The sequence below is a fragment of the Haliotis asinina genome, chromosome 8, assembly GCF_037392515.1.
Source record: "Haliotis asinina isolate JCU_RB_2024 chromosome 8, JCU_Hal_asi_v2, whole genome shotgun sequence".
Lineage (NCBI taxonomy): Eukaryota > Metazoa > Mollusca > Gastropoda > Lepetellida > Haliotidae > Haliotis > Haliotis asinina.
The window spans coordinates 60,349,774-60,365,963 of NC_090287.1; the positions used below are offsets into that span (position 1 = coordinate 60,349,774).

General features: G+C 38.2%; 1 protein-coding gene across 3 annotated transcripts in view; it reads left to right on the forward strand.

Annotated features, from left to right (window-relative positions):
- The window catches only part of LOC137294092 (ras guanyl-releasing protein 3-like), an 80,325-nt gene that overhangs the window by 33,593 nt on the left and 30,542 nt on the right, over positions 1-16,190 (forward strand). For all 3 annotated transcript variants that reach the window (XM_067825038.1, XM_067825040.1, XM_067825039.1), the window contains 7 exons: positions 3,525-3,728; positions 6,326-6,431; positions 10,796-10,909; positions 12,301-12,432; positions 13,572-13,722; positions 14,102-14,275; positions 14,776-14,892. In XM_067825038.1, the coding sequence (XP_067681139.1) occupies positions 3,605-3,728; positions 6,326-6,431; positions 10,796-10,909; positions 12,301-12,432; positions 13,572-13,722; positions 14,102-14,275; positions 14,776-14,892 (918 nt within the window). In that variant the 5' untranslated portion in view covers positions 3,525-3,604. The remainder of the gene's footprint in view (positions 1-3,524; positions 3,729-6,325; positions 6,432-10,795; positions 10,910-12,300; positions 12,433-13,571; positions 13,723-14,101; positions 14,276-14,775; positions 14,893-16,190) is intronic.

Here is a 16,190-nt window from a genome sequence, read left to right on the forward strand (position 1 = left end):
TATAATCTGAAATGATACAATCAGACCTGTTAGCACTGAGCCATGCAGTTTGTTCACAGTGACAGAGTGGTGTAAAACTAACTCAGGATGATGACATGCATCAGCCGAATTATTGACAACACTGTCCTGTTACTGTACTTATCACTCATGACATGAGTTGCTGTCCCAATCTCAGATGATATATACTCACAGGGTTTTCTCCTTGTTAATACAGAGCTTTTAAAATATGTGGCCAAATTAACAAACATTTTCCAGTTAAGTTTTATTACATGCATGATACATGTATGTGATCACTGAACACGGATCTTGGCACCTGGGATTGTTGTTCGTAACAAAACGACTTCCGGTTTTCTCTGACAGAAAGCTGGAAAACAGATTAAGACCTACAGAAATATTCTGATTTATTGAAAATTGGAAGTAAAGTCTTGAAATTCACTTTGATATGTCCAGGATGTGCTCATTAGGTACACAGTTTCTGGCAGATGGAAGTTGAAATGACAAATACACATGAAACAGTCCCCAACCCTGTAGTAATGACATCTCAATCTAGTTTGTAAGATTCCTTCTTACAAACAGCAGCAATATTCCAGGTGTATATTTCGACAAAAGTATGGCCTTTCTTTGCTGCTACCAGTGCTTGTGGGTTTTCATAGAAGACGTAATGCAGTGAAGTAGTTGTTCAGATTTTCATCTGTTAGTCATGCCAGAAACCTGTCATCATTACACGGAATTCTGGTCCATCCTGATCATGTTTCAGGGTGTGTTAGCTCAGTACCTGTCTGGTTGGTGAGGTAGCCACATGGTTAGAGTGTTCGCTTATCGTGCTGAAAACCCAGGTTTGATTCCTCGCATGGATACAAAACATGAAACCCATGTCCGCTATGATGTTGGTTAGAATATTATCAAAAGTGTTGTAAAACTATACTCACTCTGTCAACACCTGTGTTTATGAGTCTGATCAAAGTGGTAAACATCTGAGCTTCACATCGCTATAGAGGTCTGCCCACACAGCACAGAATTGATACTGGGCATTGTTCATGACTTATTGGCAGGTGATAACTGAAAATGAAATTCTGTTGTATGTCAGAAGGAAATTAGGATCTTTTGTTTTTTAATGTATTCAGTAAACACCTGTCAACATACTCTCATGTGATTGGTTGGACAGATATCAAATTGTTTGTTGCCAACTGGAAGTTTTCTTTTCTTTTTGCCTCAAATTATGAAGATAAGGAATTTATTAAGAGAAAAAGGGACAGTTTGGTAGCCTAGTGGTTAAAACCTTCACTTGTCATGGTGAAAACCATGGTTGATTTCCCACATGGGTACAAAGTGTAAAGCCCCTTTCTGGTGTTCTCTTGCTGAAAGCTCCTTAGAACTAAACTCACTCACTCACTATTAAGAGTAAACATTCAGTTCACTTTTTTTTATCAAACAACAGTGACTGGTGGTTAACTGAGAAGCTTTGACTTTTCTTGGCAAAGCCTTAAGTTTGATGCCACATCCGCCCCTACCCACTAGCCTCTACCCTCCATACAACTCCCCACCTCAACCCAGATGGGTCATAATGTGTGAAGTCGGTTCAATATATGGTCCCTTCAGCAACCCATGCTTGTCATAGGAGGCAAGTAATGTCATTGGTTCCAAATTGCGCAGATCAGTGCTCATGCTGTTGATCATAAGATTGTCCTGAGTATTTACAGACTACCGCCATATAGCTTGAATATTGCTGAGTGTGATTTTAAACTAAACCCACTCACTGTTCCATATCTTGATATATCTATATTCAATGTATCTGTGTTATGGCCTGAACCCCTCCGTGCTAGTGCTTCATGAAAATGTTAGCCTGAAAACCGCTCTTGTCATTTACAGTTGAACTCAGTTTTGCTGGACACAGGCTCTATAAGTATAACACTTGTGTCTCAAGTTAAAGACGAGTAATAATTGTATGATAGCATAACCTTCTACTCACTGAAAACTTGCCTAAAGGACTGAGCTTGCTTTCCTAGACCAAACTAAAATGTGTTTAAGGAATTATCAAGACCCACTTGGCAACTGATATTCAGCCTGTGTCTGCAGGAAATGTCCATAACAATTCCACTGTTGGAATTTAACATTTTATAATTGTTGTACTTCAAGTTATAACAAGACATAGATGTGTTGTTTGAAATATTTGTTTTGAAAATTGAAAGTGTACATTCAGTATTAAAATACTGCTGATTTAAAGGAAGTTAGAACTTTATGTTTTATACAATTTTTTAACATAATAATTTCCTTATCCAGTTGACTGTCGAAGGTTGTTTAGAATCACAGATAAATTCCTAGTGTCAGTAAACAATTGTGTATTGAAGACATTGTCTTGAGACAGGTGCAGACAGGGCTTATTTAAAAGTGGTTAATTGATGCATGAGGTTAATTGAAGCTAGGTAACTGGTGGTTATAACACATTACCTCACCTTCACTAGAGGTGATAACTGATGTTTTCCCCTTCAGATTGGAGACATGATAAAAACAAGTGTATGTATCGTCGTAAAGGTGTTTTCCTGAGAAATCTCACTAACGGTATTGTAATCATATTGATCTAATCAATATCTTCTGTGTGGTCGGTTCCAGTTGGCAACTGTCAACATTCTTTGTTCTGGTTGAGTAGATACTTTATCAGTGGTGTTTGTTCCTTTGTTTGTCCAACACATCAGTGCTCTAGATATCTGTTGACGGTTTCTAAATTGTTAAGTCTGAGACATGACAAATTCTGTAATTGAATAATAAACAATTTGGATGAATGCATCAACAAAGTCCGCAAGCCTGCTGACCTGATCCCATTAGTCAACTCTTACAACAGGCATAGACCCATCTTAATGCAGTGATGGGTGTGGCTATAACATTGCCAGGTGCAATGGTGTTATGGGTCATTAACAGTACCAGAATTTGTTTGGGCTGAACATTTCCTTCTTGAATTTCTCTTGGTTATTAGACATGGAAAAGTTTAAGAGGAAAATCTGTAGTTATCTTGCTGAATTAGTTTATTTGTGTGGAAATTGTTATTGAATTGTGTCATTGAATTTGTTGGCATCAGAGACAGTACATGTCACTTGTGGGTGTGAATGATGGAGGTGGATGTTATGTTGCCTTTCGGAAGGTTTCATCAATTTTCACAGCAGGACATTCTAAAAATGGACATTGCACATTGTTTCTTCTCGAATTAAGCTGCCTTCCTATTACTAGTGTATTGTTCAAAAGCAGTTATAGACCTCAGTCACTCATACCACCCAGCCACTCACTGACTCAACCACTCACTCAACCACTCAACCACTCATTCAACCATTCACTAGTGCACTCAACCACTGCCCAGAAGGACCCAGGTGCACTGACTTTGCTTGGAGTCAGTGCTGTGTGATATGTTCTGTTCATGTTTGAATGACACCACCACCATGTGATCAGTTTTAGGAATCTGTTCGACATAACCATCAGTGTTATTAACACATTGTGTATTAACAGAATCTCAGAGTTGTTGATGTTTGTTGCAGTGTGTCCCTGGAGTGAGTGATCCTTGTGGCGGAGTTGCCGCCGCCACTGCTGCTGCTGACCCCCCGAGTCGCCGCCGCCAATGCAGGGCGTGGATCTCCTGGTGGGCGTGGCTCTGATGGAGGAGGACAGACCGGTGCTACCCGGCGTCAACATCCGCGCCGCAACGCCGGAACGTCTCATCCAGCTCTGCGTAGAAGTCTTCTGTAAGTCAATGATATTCATGTGCTTAAATAGCGTAGGACATTACAATGATGATATTAATGTTCATCTATATAGCATCAAAAGAATTGTACATAAATGAAACTTAAGGAAATAAATAGGGGAACAAATGAAAGTGTGTTCCTATGTTTCCTTCTTTAACTGCTTTGTATTGAAATGTGGGTAAAAATCTTGGAATAAAGGAACATAGTTCCCTTTCATATGTTCCCTTTCTCATTTCTATAAGTATAACCTATGATGATGATGATCCATGTTAGAATTGATCTTCATCAGCCCATGCTTGTCGTCAGAGACGGCTTACGGAATCAGATGGTCAAGTTCAGAGACTTGGTTTACACGTCATAGTATCCCAGTTGCATAGGTTGATGCTCATGCTGTTGATCACAGGATTGTCTGGTCCAGACCCAGTTATTTACAGACTGCTGCCATATGGCTGGAATACTGCTGTGAAAAATAAACTGATCTGAGACCTTTGCAAGTCCACAGTTTCTTCAAGTTATATGCTGGTGCTAAGTGAGTTAGGTTAGTGGTTAAAGCATTTGCTTGTCACGTGGAGCACCTGGGTTTGATTCCCCACATGGATGCTATGTGTGAAGCCCATTTCTGGTGTCTCCTGCTGTGATATTGTAGCTAATAACAGTGCAAAGATGAAAGATGCTAAATTTCTGATAATGCCACCATCAGTCATCAGATATTTTATGCAGAATAATTAAAAATGGAATCCTTAGAGCAGATCATCATAATCTGAAAAGGAATTCTGTCTTTCCTTCAAAAGACAAGTTGTTGAACCAATAACTTGAAAACTGCTGATTCAGTCTGTTTTCAAATTTAGGTATCACCTTTTTTTCTGTGGGGGAAGTGAAGTGATTAAGAGTGATAATAGGATTGAAATTGTTTAATGAATTACTGAATTTAAACATGGTCAGATTTTGTTGTAATTTGGTGTTTGTGTTAAATTGCAAGTTGGATCAGCATTAAGAGGCAGACACTTTAATTTATTTTCAATTTTCAGAATACTGTTTGGTTGTTAAAAATATATAAGCAGAATAGTTTATAAGGAACTATATTTAGTGGTCGATTTGAGTTGATTAAAACTGTAGGTTAATGTGGAAGCAATGTGATCACAAGCCATGGTTTGTCTCTGCCCTATCAGCATGCATCTTCGTTTCCTTCCTCATCCCCCACCTCCCCACCTTCCTTAATCTCTTTGTGGAGTACAGTCCTAGACTTCTGGACCCGATCAACTATACACAATGCTGGCTTGCCACAATGAGCTTGAACTGTGCGACTTCCTTCTTTCATATCTAGAGTGGAGTTATCTGTCATTATCAGCAATCAAAAGGAGGAAGTAGACATGCATATCTGTGGCAAGCTCTGTGAATGTCACCTGTCTTACACATTGCAGATGCATGTAAATAATCAGGGGTTACGTGTTGTTGAACAATGCAGGTTTAGAAAGTCTAGGTTATGTGGCAAGCCTAGATTTCCACAGTTTCAGGCTCTGAAAAAGAACAAAGATTCAGGGCTCCTTTTCATTATATTTTACTTTTTCTATTATGAACTGTTTCTTTCTGTAAAATATGTTCATTTCAGAAACCAAACTGTTGGTCTACATTAAACTTTGCACCAAGTGATAGTGATTTACTCCAACATGAAGCCGTATGACTGAGTCACTCCACACTCCACACTCCACACTCCACACTCCACGCTCCACACTCCACATTCCACACTCCACACTCTTCCTGGCCCCAATTTCTCGAAATGAACTTAAGTCTGAGCTTCTACTCAAATTTGTGAAAGCACAGAAAAATGCAGAACAGAATGAAATCAATATCAAAATCAAACATAGCAGACAGTTTGAGTTTGTTGGATAGATTACCGTAGTTGTTTGGACTTTTTTTTTTTTTGTTTAAAATGCAGTTCAGGTAAAAATTCATCTTTCACAAATTGTCAAACTCATTTTGAAATTTGAGTAAAATTTGAGTTTGTTTTTGGAAATTGGCGTCGTTGATCCAGTGATCAAGGTTTTAGAGCACTTGTTTGGACCACACCAGTAATTTTGATACCCATACCTATTGGTTTCACCAAAGAGATATAGGATCAAGACAGGGATGTTTGCTGATCTGATGCAACTCAAACTCTTCCACATTTAGAGTGTGGATAGTGTGTTTAAGAATAAAGGTACTCAACTGCTTTTCCTACTCGTAAGGGATGACTTGAAATAGTGGATCAGGTGGTCAGGATCAGTACGTTGGTTGATGTCATGATGTCAATCACTGGATTGTCTGGATCTCATGGGCGACAGGATGTCTAAGTAGTTGAAACTTCGGCTGATAACACTGATGACCCGAGTATGATTCCCCACATGAGTACCATGTGTGAAGCCCATTTCTGGTTTCTCCCGCGTTTATATAGCTGGAATATTGCTAAACGCGGCATAAGTCTCAACTCATCTCTGACTGGATCTGATTATTTCGACTGTTGTCATTATTACTGCATCCATCATTTAATAACAAATTGCATGTAGATGTCAGTGTGAGATGTGATGTCTCTTCAGTAATACGTGTGTCATGTGTTGCAGGTGAGGCGGGCCCGTGCGAGCGGCAGGAGGAGTACGCTCGGGTCTTCTACCTCATGCACCAATGGTTCATGAAGTCTGAAGATCTTGCTCAGGCTTTCATAGACCTGTATCCTTCAAAATACTGCAAACCAACTAATTGCAGCCAAGAAGAAGATTTGCCATTTTGATTCTTAAGGAATGACTGATTCATTGACATAATCGAAGATTGGTCGCAATGACTAAAAAACCAAGCAATGATAATGTTTTCTCATGTCATAATCAAAAGAAGATGGGCCATTTTGAATGTTAGGGAAGCCTTTTAATGAGTAGTGGTGGTCTGGTTAATTTAAATAATCAAAGATTGGTCACAATGACTAAACGACGAAGCAATCGATCATGTTTTCTCATAATCGAACCTAAACAGTTTTGAAACACTTGTTTGCGTCAACAGCAAGGGTGGGTTTGTCTGTTATATTTCATAAGGGATACAAGCTCATATCAAGTCATGATTGAAGTTATCTTGGAGATTTCAGGAAATTTATGTTCCTAACATACTAGTCACCCTTTGAAGATGTAAAATTTGCAAATGCATTTTGTGCAATTTTAAAAAAAAAAACCTCATTACGAACTACAAGTTTTTTTCTGGTGCATTAACAAATATCGAGTAAAATTTGATAAATGGTGTTAACCAATTATCATTGTAATGAACCATCCATCAATTACTAGATTGTAACCAGTTCCCAGCATTATTAAAAGTAGGCAATTACAGTAATACTTGGCATTGTTCATCATTTTATTACAGAAATGCTATAACCTTATCTTCTCAGATAGTCTTCTGTGATGAAGGTTTAGCTTGACTTGGTTATATAAATAGGCATTTAAATTAATTCTTAGTGGAATCAATTCTGGTCAGATTGAGAAGCTGCTTGTGCACCAACACAGATGTTCATATCTTTTGAAAGGTTGGATGTTTGTGCACAAAGGTCAAGGTCGGTTTTCAGCCATAAAGGTCAACCTATCTCAGAAATTCTTGTCTGTCAGGTACAGAATGATTAGTGTTCACCATTTTTCACTGATTCTCCGAGTTTGTAGCTTGTCCGATTGGAATAAGAGTTTACTTTGTTTATGTGTACTGTCAGATAAAATGTCCAGATCCTCTTGTGGCAAAATTGAAGTTTTCAGAGTTATAGGTCCCAAAGACTGCAAGTCAACATTATTTGTATGTTACCTGTCTTTAGTACCAAGTAGTGCCTGCAGTCCATGCAGAATAGTGTGAATATTGAAGGTTGTTTGTAACAAATTTGAGAGAGAGATGCATTATAATGAGGTGAGAATGTAAGATGTAGATTTATAACATATTGTTTGATTTTTACAAGATCTGCATTATAAAGAGGCAAATCTGCAAGAGTTGTGCAGTTTACTCAACAGACCAGATGTGCACCAGATGCACTAAGTCACACGCATTGATGGAGTTCATTCTGTGTCAACTTTCAAAACTACCTTTTTCATCAGACCAATATTAATGCAGTGAATATGTGAAAATCAATACTCTGAATTGTTAAACCCAAATTTTCATCACATTTTTAACATACTAGGGTCATCTTTTTTTCTGTTGTTTGGCCAGGCCAATTTTGTGAAGAATATAAAAAAAAAAATCTTATATGAAAATATTTTTTCATTGTTTTTTGGCCCCATATACACTTCATGAATTGGCAAAAGTAAAGTTATTTTAGTATTTACAAGGAATATTACTGTGAGTGTTGGTTTTTTTAATTTCTTAATTTTAGGTTTTCTGAAAACAAAAATCCTTAAAACAAATAAAATTTCTCTTGCCTTAGAAAGAAATTACACTAAACGGCCTCAGTTGACATATTGTGTAATGATCTATTAGCTGTGACATCTTAAGATATTGTTTTCCTTTTGTAAATGTTTTACTTGGAGAAATGAAAGCATGCGTAACTTTAGTCAATCTCATCCAGCGTTTTTCAAACTTTGTACAGTTAAATCAGGCATACAAACATACTAATTTATTGTGAAACAAGGGTGATACCATTGTGAGATATAAGTACAAATATTTCTGTGAAATATATTTTTTTATTTAACTTGTGAAAGATTTTTGTGTCAAACTCACCTTAGCTCGTTTGATACCAGTTTAACTCATTTTTATTAAAAATGGTATTATATGGAAGGTCATGTAGCATGGTCTATGCCCATCGCCACTGGAGCATCATCTCAAGGTTGCCTTTGACCAAGTAATCTTAGGGCCCTGACAGTCATTCCACATGAACATAGACATGTGTGATTGTCTTAGCGCTTAAATTTCTTCAGGTAGTGGGTTCCTAGGTCCACTTCTACAAATCAATCTTGGTACCAAGAATGAGTGAAGTGTATTGGGTGTTTTAGGTAGAGTTTATAAGGTCTCAGCCTTAGATCATTTTGTGAAAGTAGACAGTGGTTGATAACATTGTGTCTATTATGATGTTTCTGAACAATGGACCCAACTTCCGGTTGATAAGAACATTTATCTCATATTCTGTGGTATAAATATATTCAGGAAATATTTAGACAATTGTATTTCTTAGAATGACTCTTTGTGTTGTTAATTTACCATGTATTGATTTGGGTTTTGAATTTGATGGTGAATGTAATATTTGTTTGTCAATCATTCGGCTTCTGGCAGCTGTTGCCAATTTCAGCACTAACACATTTCACACAGAAAAAAAACAATGTTTACAATATTAGTGCGATTGTGTCAGCTCTGACACATGTCTATGAGAATCAACGAACTTACACACTTACATGCTTACATTTGGTAACAGAAGGGAGAGTTTTGGTGAAGTCTGAAATGGACAAAATCTTTGATAATCATAGGCACTGTAAGTTGATGTGGCCTTGTGTCAGCCTTTGTTTGTCATTAATTATAGTATTTTTGTAAGATTTCAGTATTTTAGTGTATAGTCTTATGTTCACAAAACTTATAAAACTGAATTTTACCATTGTGATCCAAATTTATTTTCTTGTAAGATGCACTTGCAATTCCAAAGAGTTCTTGACTCGAATTAAATAAAAAAAACATCGCCGTGATGGAAACCATAATTGAAAATGTAATTTCATTCTTCCACAGCCATGTCCTACATTTATCAAGGTGTAGATAGATGAAAATTTAATTGTTTCAAATGTTGCTTGTTATTGTGTATTTTCATTTTTTTCCCTTTAATACAAAACATATCCCAGCAGTGATGTGATGTGATCTGGCAAACACATAATACATTTGTAAATTGTCATTTTGCATGTTAGTGCCTACAAGTATCATGTGATACCTCTTTGACTGTATTGAAACTGAAATTAATAGTCAGCTGGGTATGGAAGCTTTTTTTGATGAGTAATGAAGTAATATGTCATGGCATGCTGGCTAAATGTGGAAGGAAAGCCCCATGATAAAGTTGTAAGACGTTTTCTGACATCTTTGATTTTCCCACAACTCTAAACAGATTATCATGGTGAACAAACTTGAAACAGTTCTGATATGTCTATGTCCTCCTGTAGGGATACAAGTCCCAAAACTTTCCAAGGAAATTCATACTTAACAGATTTTTTAAGTGTAATATTTGGGGAGGTAGCAAAGGTACCCATGGTCCAGTATGATGATCTAGGTTCATCTGTTGGTGATCTGTCGTCCATATCTATGCTGTAATATCCTAATTTTATATCCAAGTTTTAGACAGAGATGCTAGTTCAAGTTACTTTCATGTTCTTTGATTACACGATGCCATTTAGAAAGTGGTGAAATGCAACATATGTCATCTGTACTTTCTCAGTAAAGTACAAATTCTAGTACTGTTTTTGGTTGAGTCCCATCCGGGATTCAAACCCGCACCCTCAGAGTCAGGCACCTAATCACCAGCACACAAAGTCAGCCACCTAGCCCACTCAACCACTGCGACTTCTACGACCATGACTTTCAACAAGATATTCTGGGATAGGAAAGAGTTCCGTCTGTACCCCCCTCTTTTTACATAGAATATTTCCACCTTCCCCATTGTAATATTCCAACACTGAAATAAGTTCATTGATTGTTTTTTATATCTGTTCTAGTTTATTGAATGTATATCTAGGGACAGGTATGCATGTCAGTTTGCAATTCTGGCTTTTGATTGGGGTGGGGGTTATGGGCAGAACTCTTACCCTGGGATGTTATTTGGTTGGCAGTTAAAGTAATTTCAGCATATACAACTTCCCTAAAAAGATTTTTTTTACTTCTCCCTTGAATCATTTTACCATTATTTTCATGAAATACTGAAATGCTATAACAGATGTTACAAATGAAAGGCCGAGTGAGCTTCAGAACCTTCTTAAGTATATCAATATACATCGTTGACCGTTCATTCAACCAGAATCATGTTATTCTTTTTTGAAACATTTGAAATGAAGGTCTGTTTGTTTCACTTTGGTTGTCCATCCTTTTTGCAAATATCCTTAATGATGAATCAGTTACCAGGGTTGCGATGAAACGATCTCGTGTGATGTGGCAGCCTGTCCCCACCTTCCCACAGTCCAACAGTGTCCCATACAGCAATACAAGGCCAAAATATGTCAGGCTGTCAGGTAAACTTTCACAGTGTCTATCATAATCCATGAGGTTAAAGTGTCCCACTCAGCAATGCAATGTGAAGATCATTTAATACTGTACAAATAGGACAAATTGTTATGGATACCATACATGAAATGTAGGACATGTATATATATACTAATTATAACAATGAGATAGCATAATATACAAAGAAAACACAATTGACTGAGCAGGCAACACAATGCCATGATTGATGAAGCAGTAAGATTATACAATCTATTGTATAAACATCTAACTGTACATCTTGTGTACTAAGTGGCGTCTTCAGCATACTGCTGCACCAATTGTTATCCGTAACAATTTGTCCTATTTGTACACCTCAACTTCTAAAATGCCACTCAAACAAGTCATTTAATACTGTGTCCGACCCAGTGTGTGAAACAGCCACTTGCCAGTTAGCCCGTAACAAGCAAAAATCCAGTCGGACCTTTAAATCTCCTTAGTCATTGACCCAACTTGCTAGTAAATTTCATGGGGTATTTATTTAAATTTTTCACTTTCTCCCACTTGTTGAGTTATGATACACTTTTAAATCATGCAAGATGAAGGCCTGATAAGTGATGGTATTTTAACATTTTATCCCCTGGCATATAATATAGGGGGAAATAGTCAACGCATTGTCTGTCTGTCTGTCCGAAATGTTTTTGTTTCCAGAGCAAAAAACATTCACTATCTTTCTTCACAACTTAGTAGATATATGAAACAGAGTGGTGCCTTTTGCTATATACAGATTTTTGTCTTTATTTATTTTTCTCAGTTTCCATGGAAACGATTTGGACTTAATCTCAAAACGGATGGGTGGGCTTCATTTCCAGAGCACAGTTCAGAGCACAACTCTTTGTAATCTTTTGATTAGTTTGTGCATTCAAATTTTGGGCAGGTGAATTATTTTGTGGGCTGGCTAGCAAAATTTGGAAACTTGTTTTGCACACTGGTCCAACCTGGTATGTTTTGGGTTTTTTTTATCTAAGAGTGCTTTATTTGTCAGACAAGTTAAGATTTCAGAAACCCATCTTAAGCCATGGTGGTATTTGGACACATGGATCATAACAGACTTGCCATTAGGAAGTGTTTATTTGTCGTGATATGTAAATTGCAGTTCATTCAGACAGTGATATTTGCCTTTTATCTTTCATATACTCGCAGTACATTCTGTTGAATATTAATGATTCTTTCACCTGTGTTTTTCTAATGCTTGTATATTTTAACTGATCATTTTGAAGAATAGAACAGCCTTGCAATGAACAGATATTTCAAATATAAAGCTTGGGGGATTCAAGGAAGATAATCTCCTTGTTAGTTTTGATCCATTAGCCATGTTAACTGCACTAATGAACTACAGTGGATGTGTTTGCATTGATTGCAGATATTGGATCCGGCACTTCCCTGTTCATTTTGATCTAGATGCACGATTGGTCAAAGCTGTTGAACAGCTTGGATGTCTCCTCCAATCAGAAGGCAATGTTCAGCTCAAGGAACTCATTGATTTGTCCAAAGTGTGAGTAATTACATTTATAAATCAAAAATTCTGATTTGGGTGATATTAAGCTTAATTAGAATTGTGTTGTTTCACAGTTTCGTGTTCTGTTTCATTAGTTATATTTCTGTTTAATGGTCAGTGGGACATATTCTGATTTGAACACATTATGAATGTCAGAGTAGATTGTTATACTGTGTTAGTTGAATATGGATGGTTTTGAACATATTCTATTTACTTTGATGGTGGATGCATTTGACAGAGATTATGATGAGAAGCATAGATGTGTTTTGAAGGGGGGCGATCGACAGTTGTTACCTCTGGAACATGACAGATTTACAGACAACAGGAGTAGTGACCATTTTATATTCTGAATCCAGTAAATGTACATTTTAAGTTAATTCTTTGTATAATCCAATCCGAAAAGTGCCAGAAACGTTTATGCATTTATTCCGTGGAATAGTGAATGTGATTTCTCTTTTGATCATTGGATGGTACATGTAATCTATGCTCGAGGACAGTTTTTTTATGAGAAACAGAAAAAATACCAAATATTATTATTAATTATTATAATTGTGTTCTGTTTAACTAGAAATTTACTTAAAAAACTTGACATTGTGTGTCACAGACTGACAGTACAACAGGACAGACAGACAGACAGACTCTCTCTCTCTCTTAAAACTTAAGACTCACTAGTGTAAATGTAGCCATTTACTTCAGTCAAACGTTCTAAACTTGATTTTGCAAAATATTACATACTGTTTAAAGGTAACACATTGTTTAAACAAATTAATAACATTGATATGTTTGTTGTTATGAGTTCTGAGTGAAACTTGGCGAGCTCTTTACAAAACTTTACTCCAAAATGCATTTGTTCACATGCATGATATTTGCACATGCTTTACAGCAATTTGATAGATGTTTCTCATGCAGTTTATTTTCATAAGGTTTGCAGTTCGTTGTCCGAAGTTTGTGAAGAAATTCATCCTCCATGATGTTACCTTATATGCATCCATATAGTGAATGTTTTAAGTGAGGCTAAACGTTTGATGGGTAGTATAGTTTCAGTGCTATTCCTTGAAGTACACACCTGTCTGGATAAACAGGCTTCCACACTATACAAAATGTCTGTGTTGATAATTTTCATTGTCTCTTTTCAGACCCTCATACGACTGGATGAGGAACATGTCTGTTCGTCAGCCGTCCCGCAAACATTCGCGGAAAGTGTCGCTTGTCTTCAATCATTTAGAACCGGATGAGTTAGCAGAACAGCTGACGTATCTTGAATTTAAGGCATTTAGGAGAATTCATGTAAGTTCTGGCATGTTTTTTAGGTGTAAATTGTTGACAGAAGAGTTACTGAATCAAAGATATTTTTTTACAGCTCCTTTCATTGGTTGAAAGCCCCCAGTTGTCCAATCAGAAATGAGCTTACACATTTTCGCAGATTTGGTAGTAATATTAATGACATTGGTGCCTTTAATGGACCAGGGCCTCCTTTCACAATGTACTAAGGTGAGTACTACTATTCTGGGCCCCTATCCACAAAGTTTTTGAAACGTAACGGCCTGTTGTAACTCTACAGTTTATCATAGGCTTAAGAAAGTCATAGTACTACGAACGCTTTGTGGATCAGGACTCAAATGCCTGATACTATGACAGTTCTTTAATAGAACCTTCCTACATGCAGTTTTCAGATTTCAAGAACTATGCAGTGACAGCATCTCTGAAGGAGAACCCCAAGTTGGAGCGATCAATAGCGTTATTCAATGGCCTCTCTCAATGGGTCCAGTGCATGGTTCTCAGTAAAACTACACCTCAACAGAGAGCTGATGTCATTATTAAATTTGTCAATGTGGCCAAGGTTGGTGAAATATTTCTCAGCTATTTCCTTTACTTTCCGACTTCTGTGATTCAGGCAATATTCATTTGGAAGATTTTGGCAAAGGGTTGGTTCAGATTCCCCAAACAAAGTTCATTCTACAATTTAAAATGGGAATGTTCAATTTGGATTTTTTAAAACTGACAACCTGAATTTGAAAAAGAATTTGAATTGAAAACACATTTGAAATCAATTTCCGTAAGTTTTACTTTCAGATTGCTATATTCTTCTGTTCAAGAACACTGGTTTGCTGATATGCAAGCAATGAGTGAATTAAGTGAAGTAAGCTAAAAACGTTAGTGTAAGCATAAAAACATTAGCAGGCCAACATCACACATGAACATCACACTCTCTGCGTTCTCTGAAAATGTGACTATGTTGAATTTCCATCTAACTGAAGTACACTTCCTTGTGTTTCAACATGCTTGTACCTGCTGAGAGAGCTCTGGTCTGCTACCTTGGTATGTTCTGTCTGTTTACAGAGACTGCGGGTACTACAGAACTTCAACACACTGATGGCCATCGTTGGAGGCCTCACACACAGCGCTCTGGCCAGACTCTCCAAAACTAATGCATGTCTACCCTCAGAAACACACAAGGTAAACTCCTTGCTTGCAATTTATGAATTTTTAACTTACCTTACCATAGGTCTTATGCATATTACCTCAAGCTTCGCTAGAAGAGATCAGACAGTCGTTGATTCGCCATTCCCTGGATGGCTACCTCATGTAATCTACGAATGTAGTCACGGAAGTGACGTGATCTCCCCACTTGCGCGAGAGCGCAGAATCCAAAATTCACTTTTACCTCTAGCGTTCGTCTGTTCGGACGTGTTTGGTTCGCTTAGTTTACCTACTTTGTGGTTTAATAAATTTGTTTTCTCACGGGTAGGTATGGTTTGTATCCCTTAGGTGTGCGTGTTTAGGTAAGTAATCATTTAACTGCACTTACTTTGCTACCTCGTGTTGTTTTTTTCTCTCACTTCGGGGTGGGTTCGCCCGCGTCGTGTGTGAGTGCGGCATGGCGTCCGTGGGGGTATTATATCTTGCTGGTTTTTTTCTTCCTCCATGTGATTTTACATGTCGATTAGTATTTTTGCCCATGTTTCACAGCATTTATATGTTTTTCGTGCCACGTTGCGATGTACGCAGACAGCCATTTTGGTTGTTTGGCCTTCGCTGTCACGAGCTTACGGGCGTGCCTACTTTACAGTGGGGGTGCTGCATTTCTGGTATAGGGGTGTTTTTTCTACCTCCTAGCGTTGGTTTCAACGCATTGTTATGTTTGTTTGTTGCACTTAACTGTGTATATCTCCCCAGTTTTGCACTATCTGCTTGGGGCAGGAATCGGCGAATATCCCCACCCTTGGTGCCCGGATTGTGCGTCTCTAGCCTGCTCTTTTGACGGACACTGCCAGTACTGCGAGGCGTTATTGGTGGCGGATTTCGAGACTTATTGCGGCTAAGAGGAAGTTTTTTTCACAGCGGTAGAGAAGGTTGTCGTCTCCAGCGTCGTCGTTGGGATCTCTGCCGGACGACCCTGACTTACAACCGCCTTCAACGCCTGTGCCGACGCCTGGGATGGGGCGTTCGTCTGTGACGCCTGTACGTTTGTCCCCGGAACCACCTCGCTCGGATTCCATCGTGGATCTGTTTTCATCCAGATGCCTTGTCTCATCCGGAAGTCCAGAGGTTCCTGCGCTCTCTCCTGACGCCCGGTGCTGCTGCGATGCCAGCGTCTGGACATCTCGACACCAGCGCCTATGCCAACACCAGCGCCTTTGCTTACGCCAGCGCCTGTGCTTGTGCCTACGCCTATGTCTACGCCAGCGCCTATGTCTACGCCAGCGCCAGCGCCTGTGCTTGCGCCAGTGCCTATGCCTACGCCAGCGCCTATG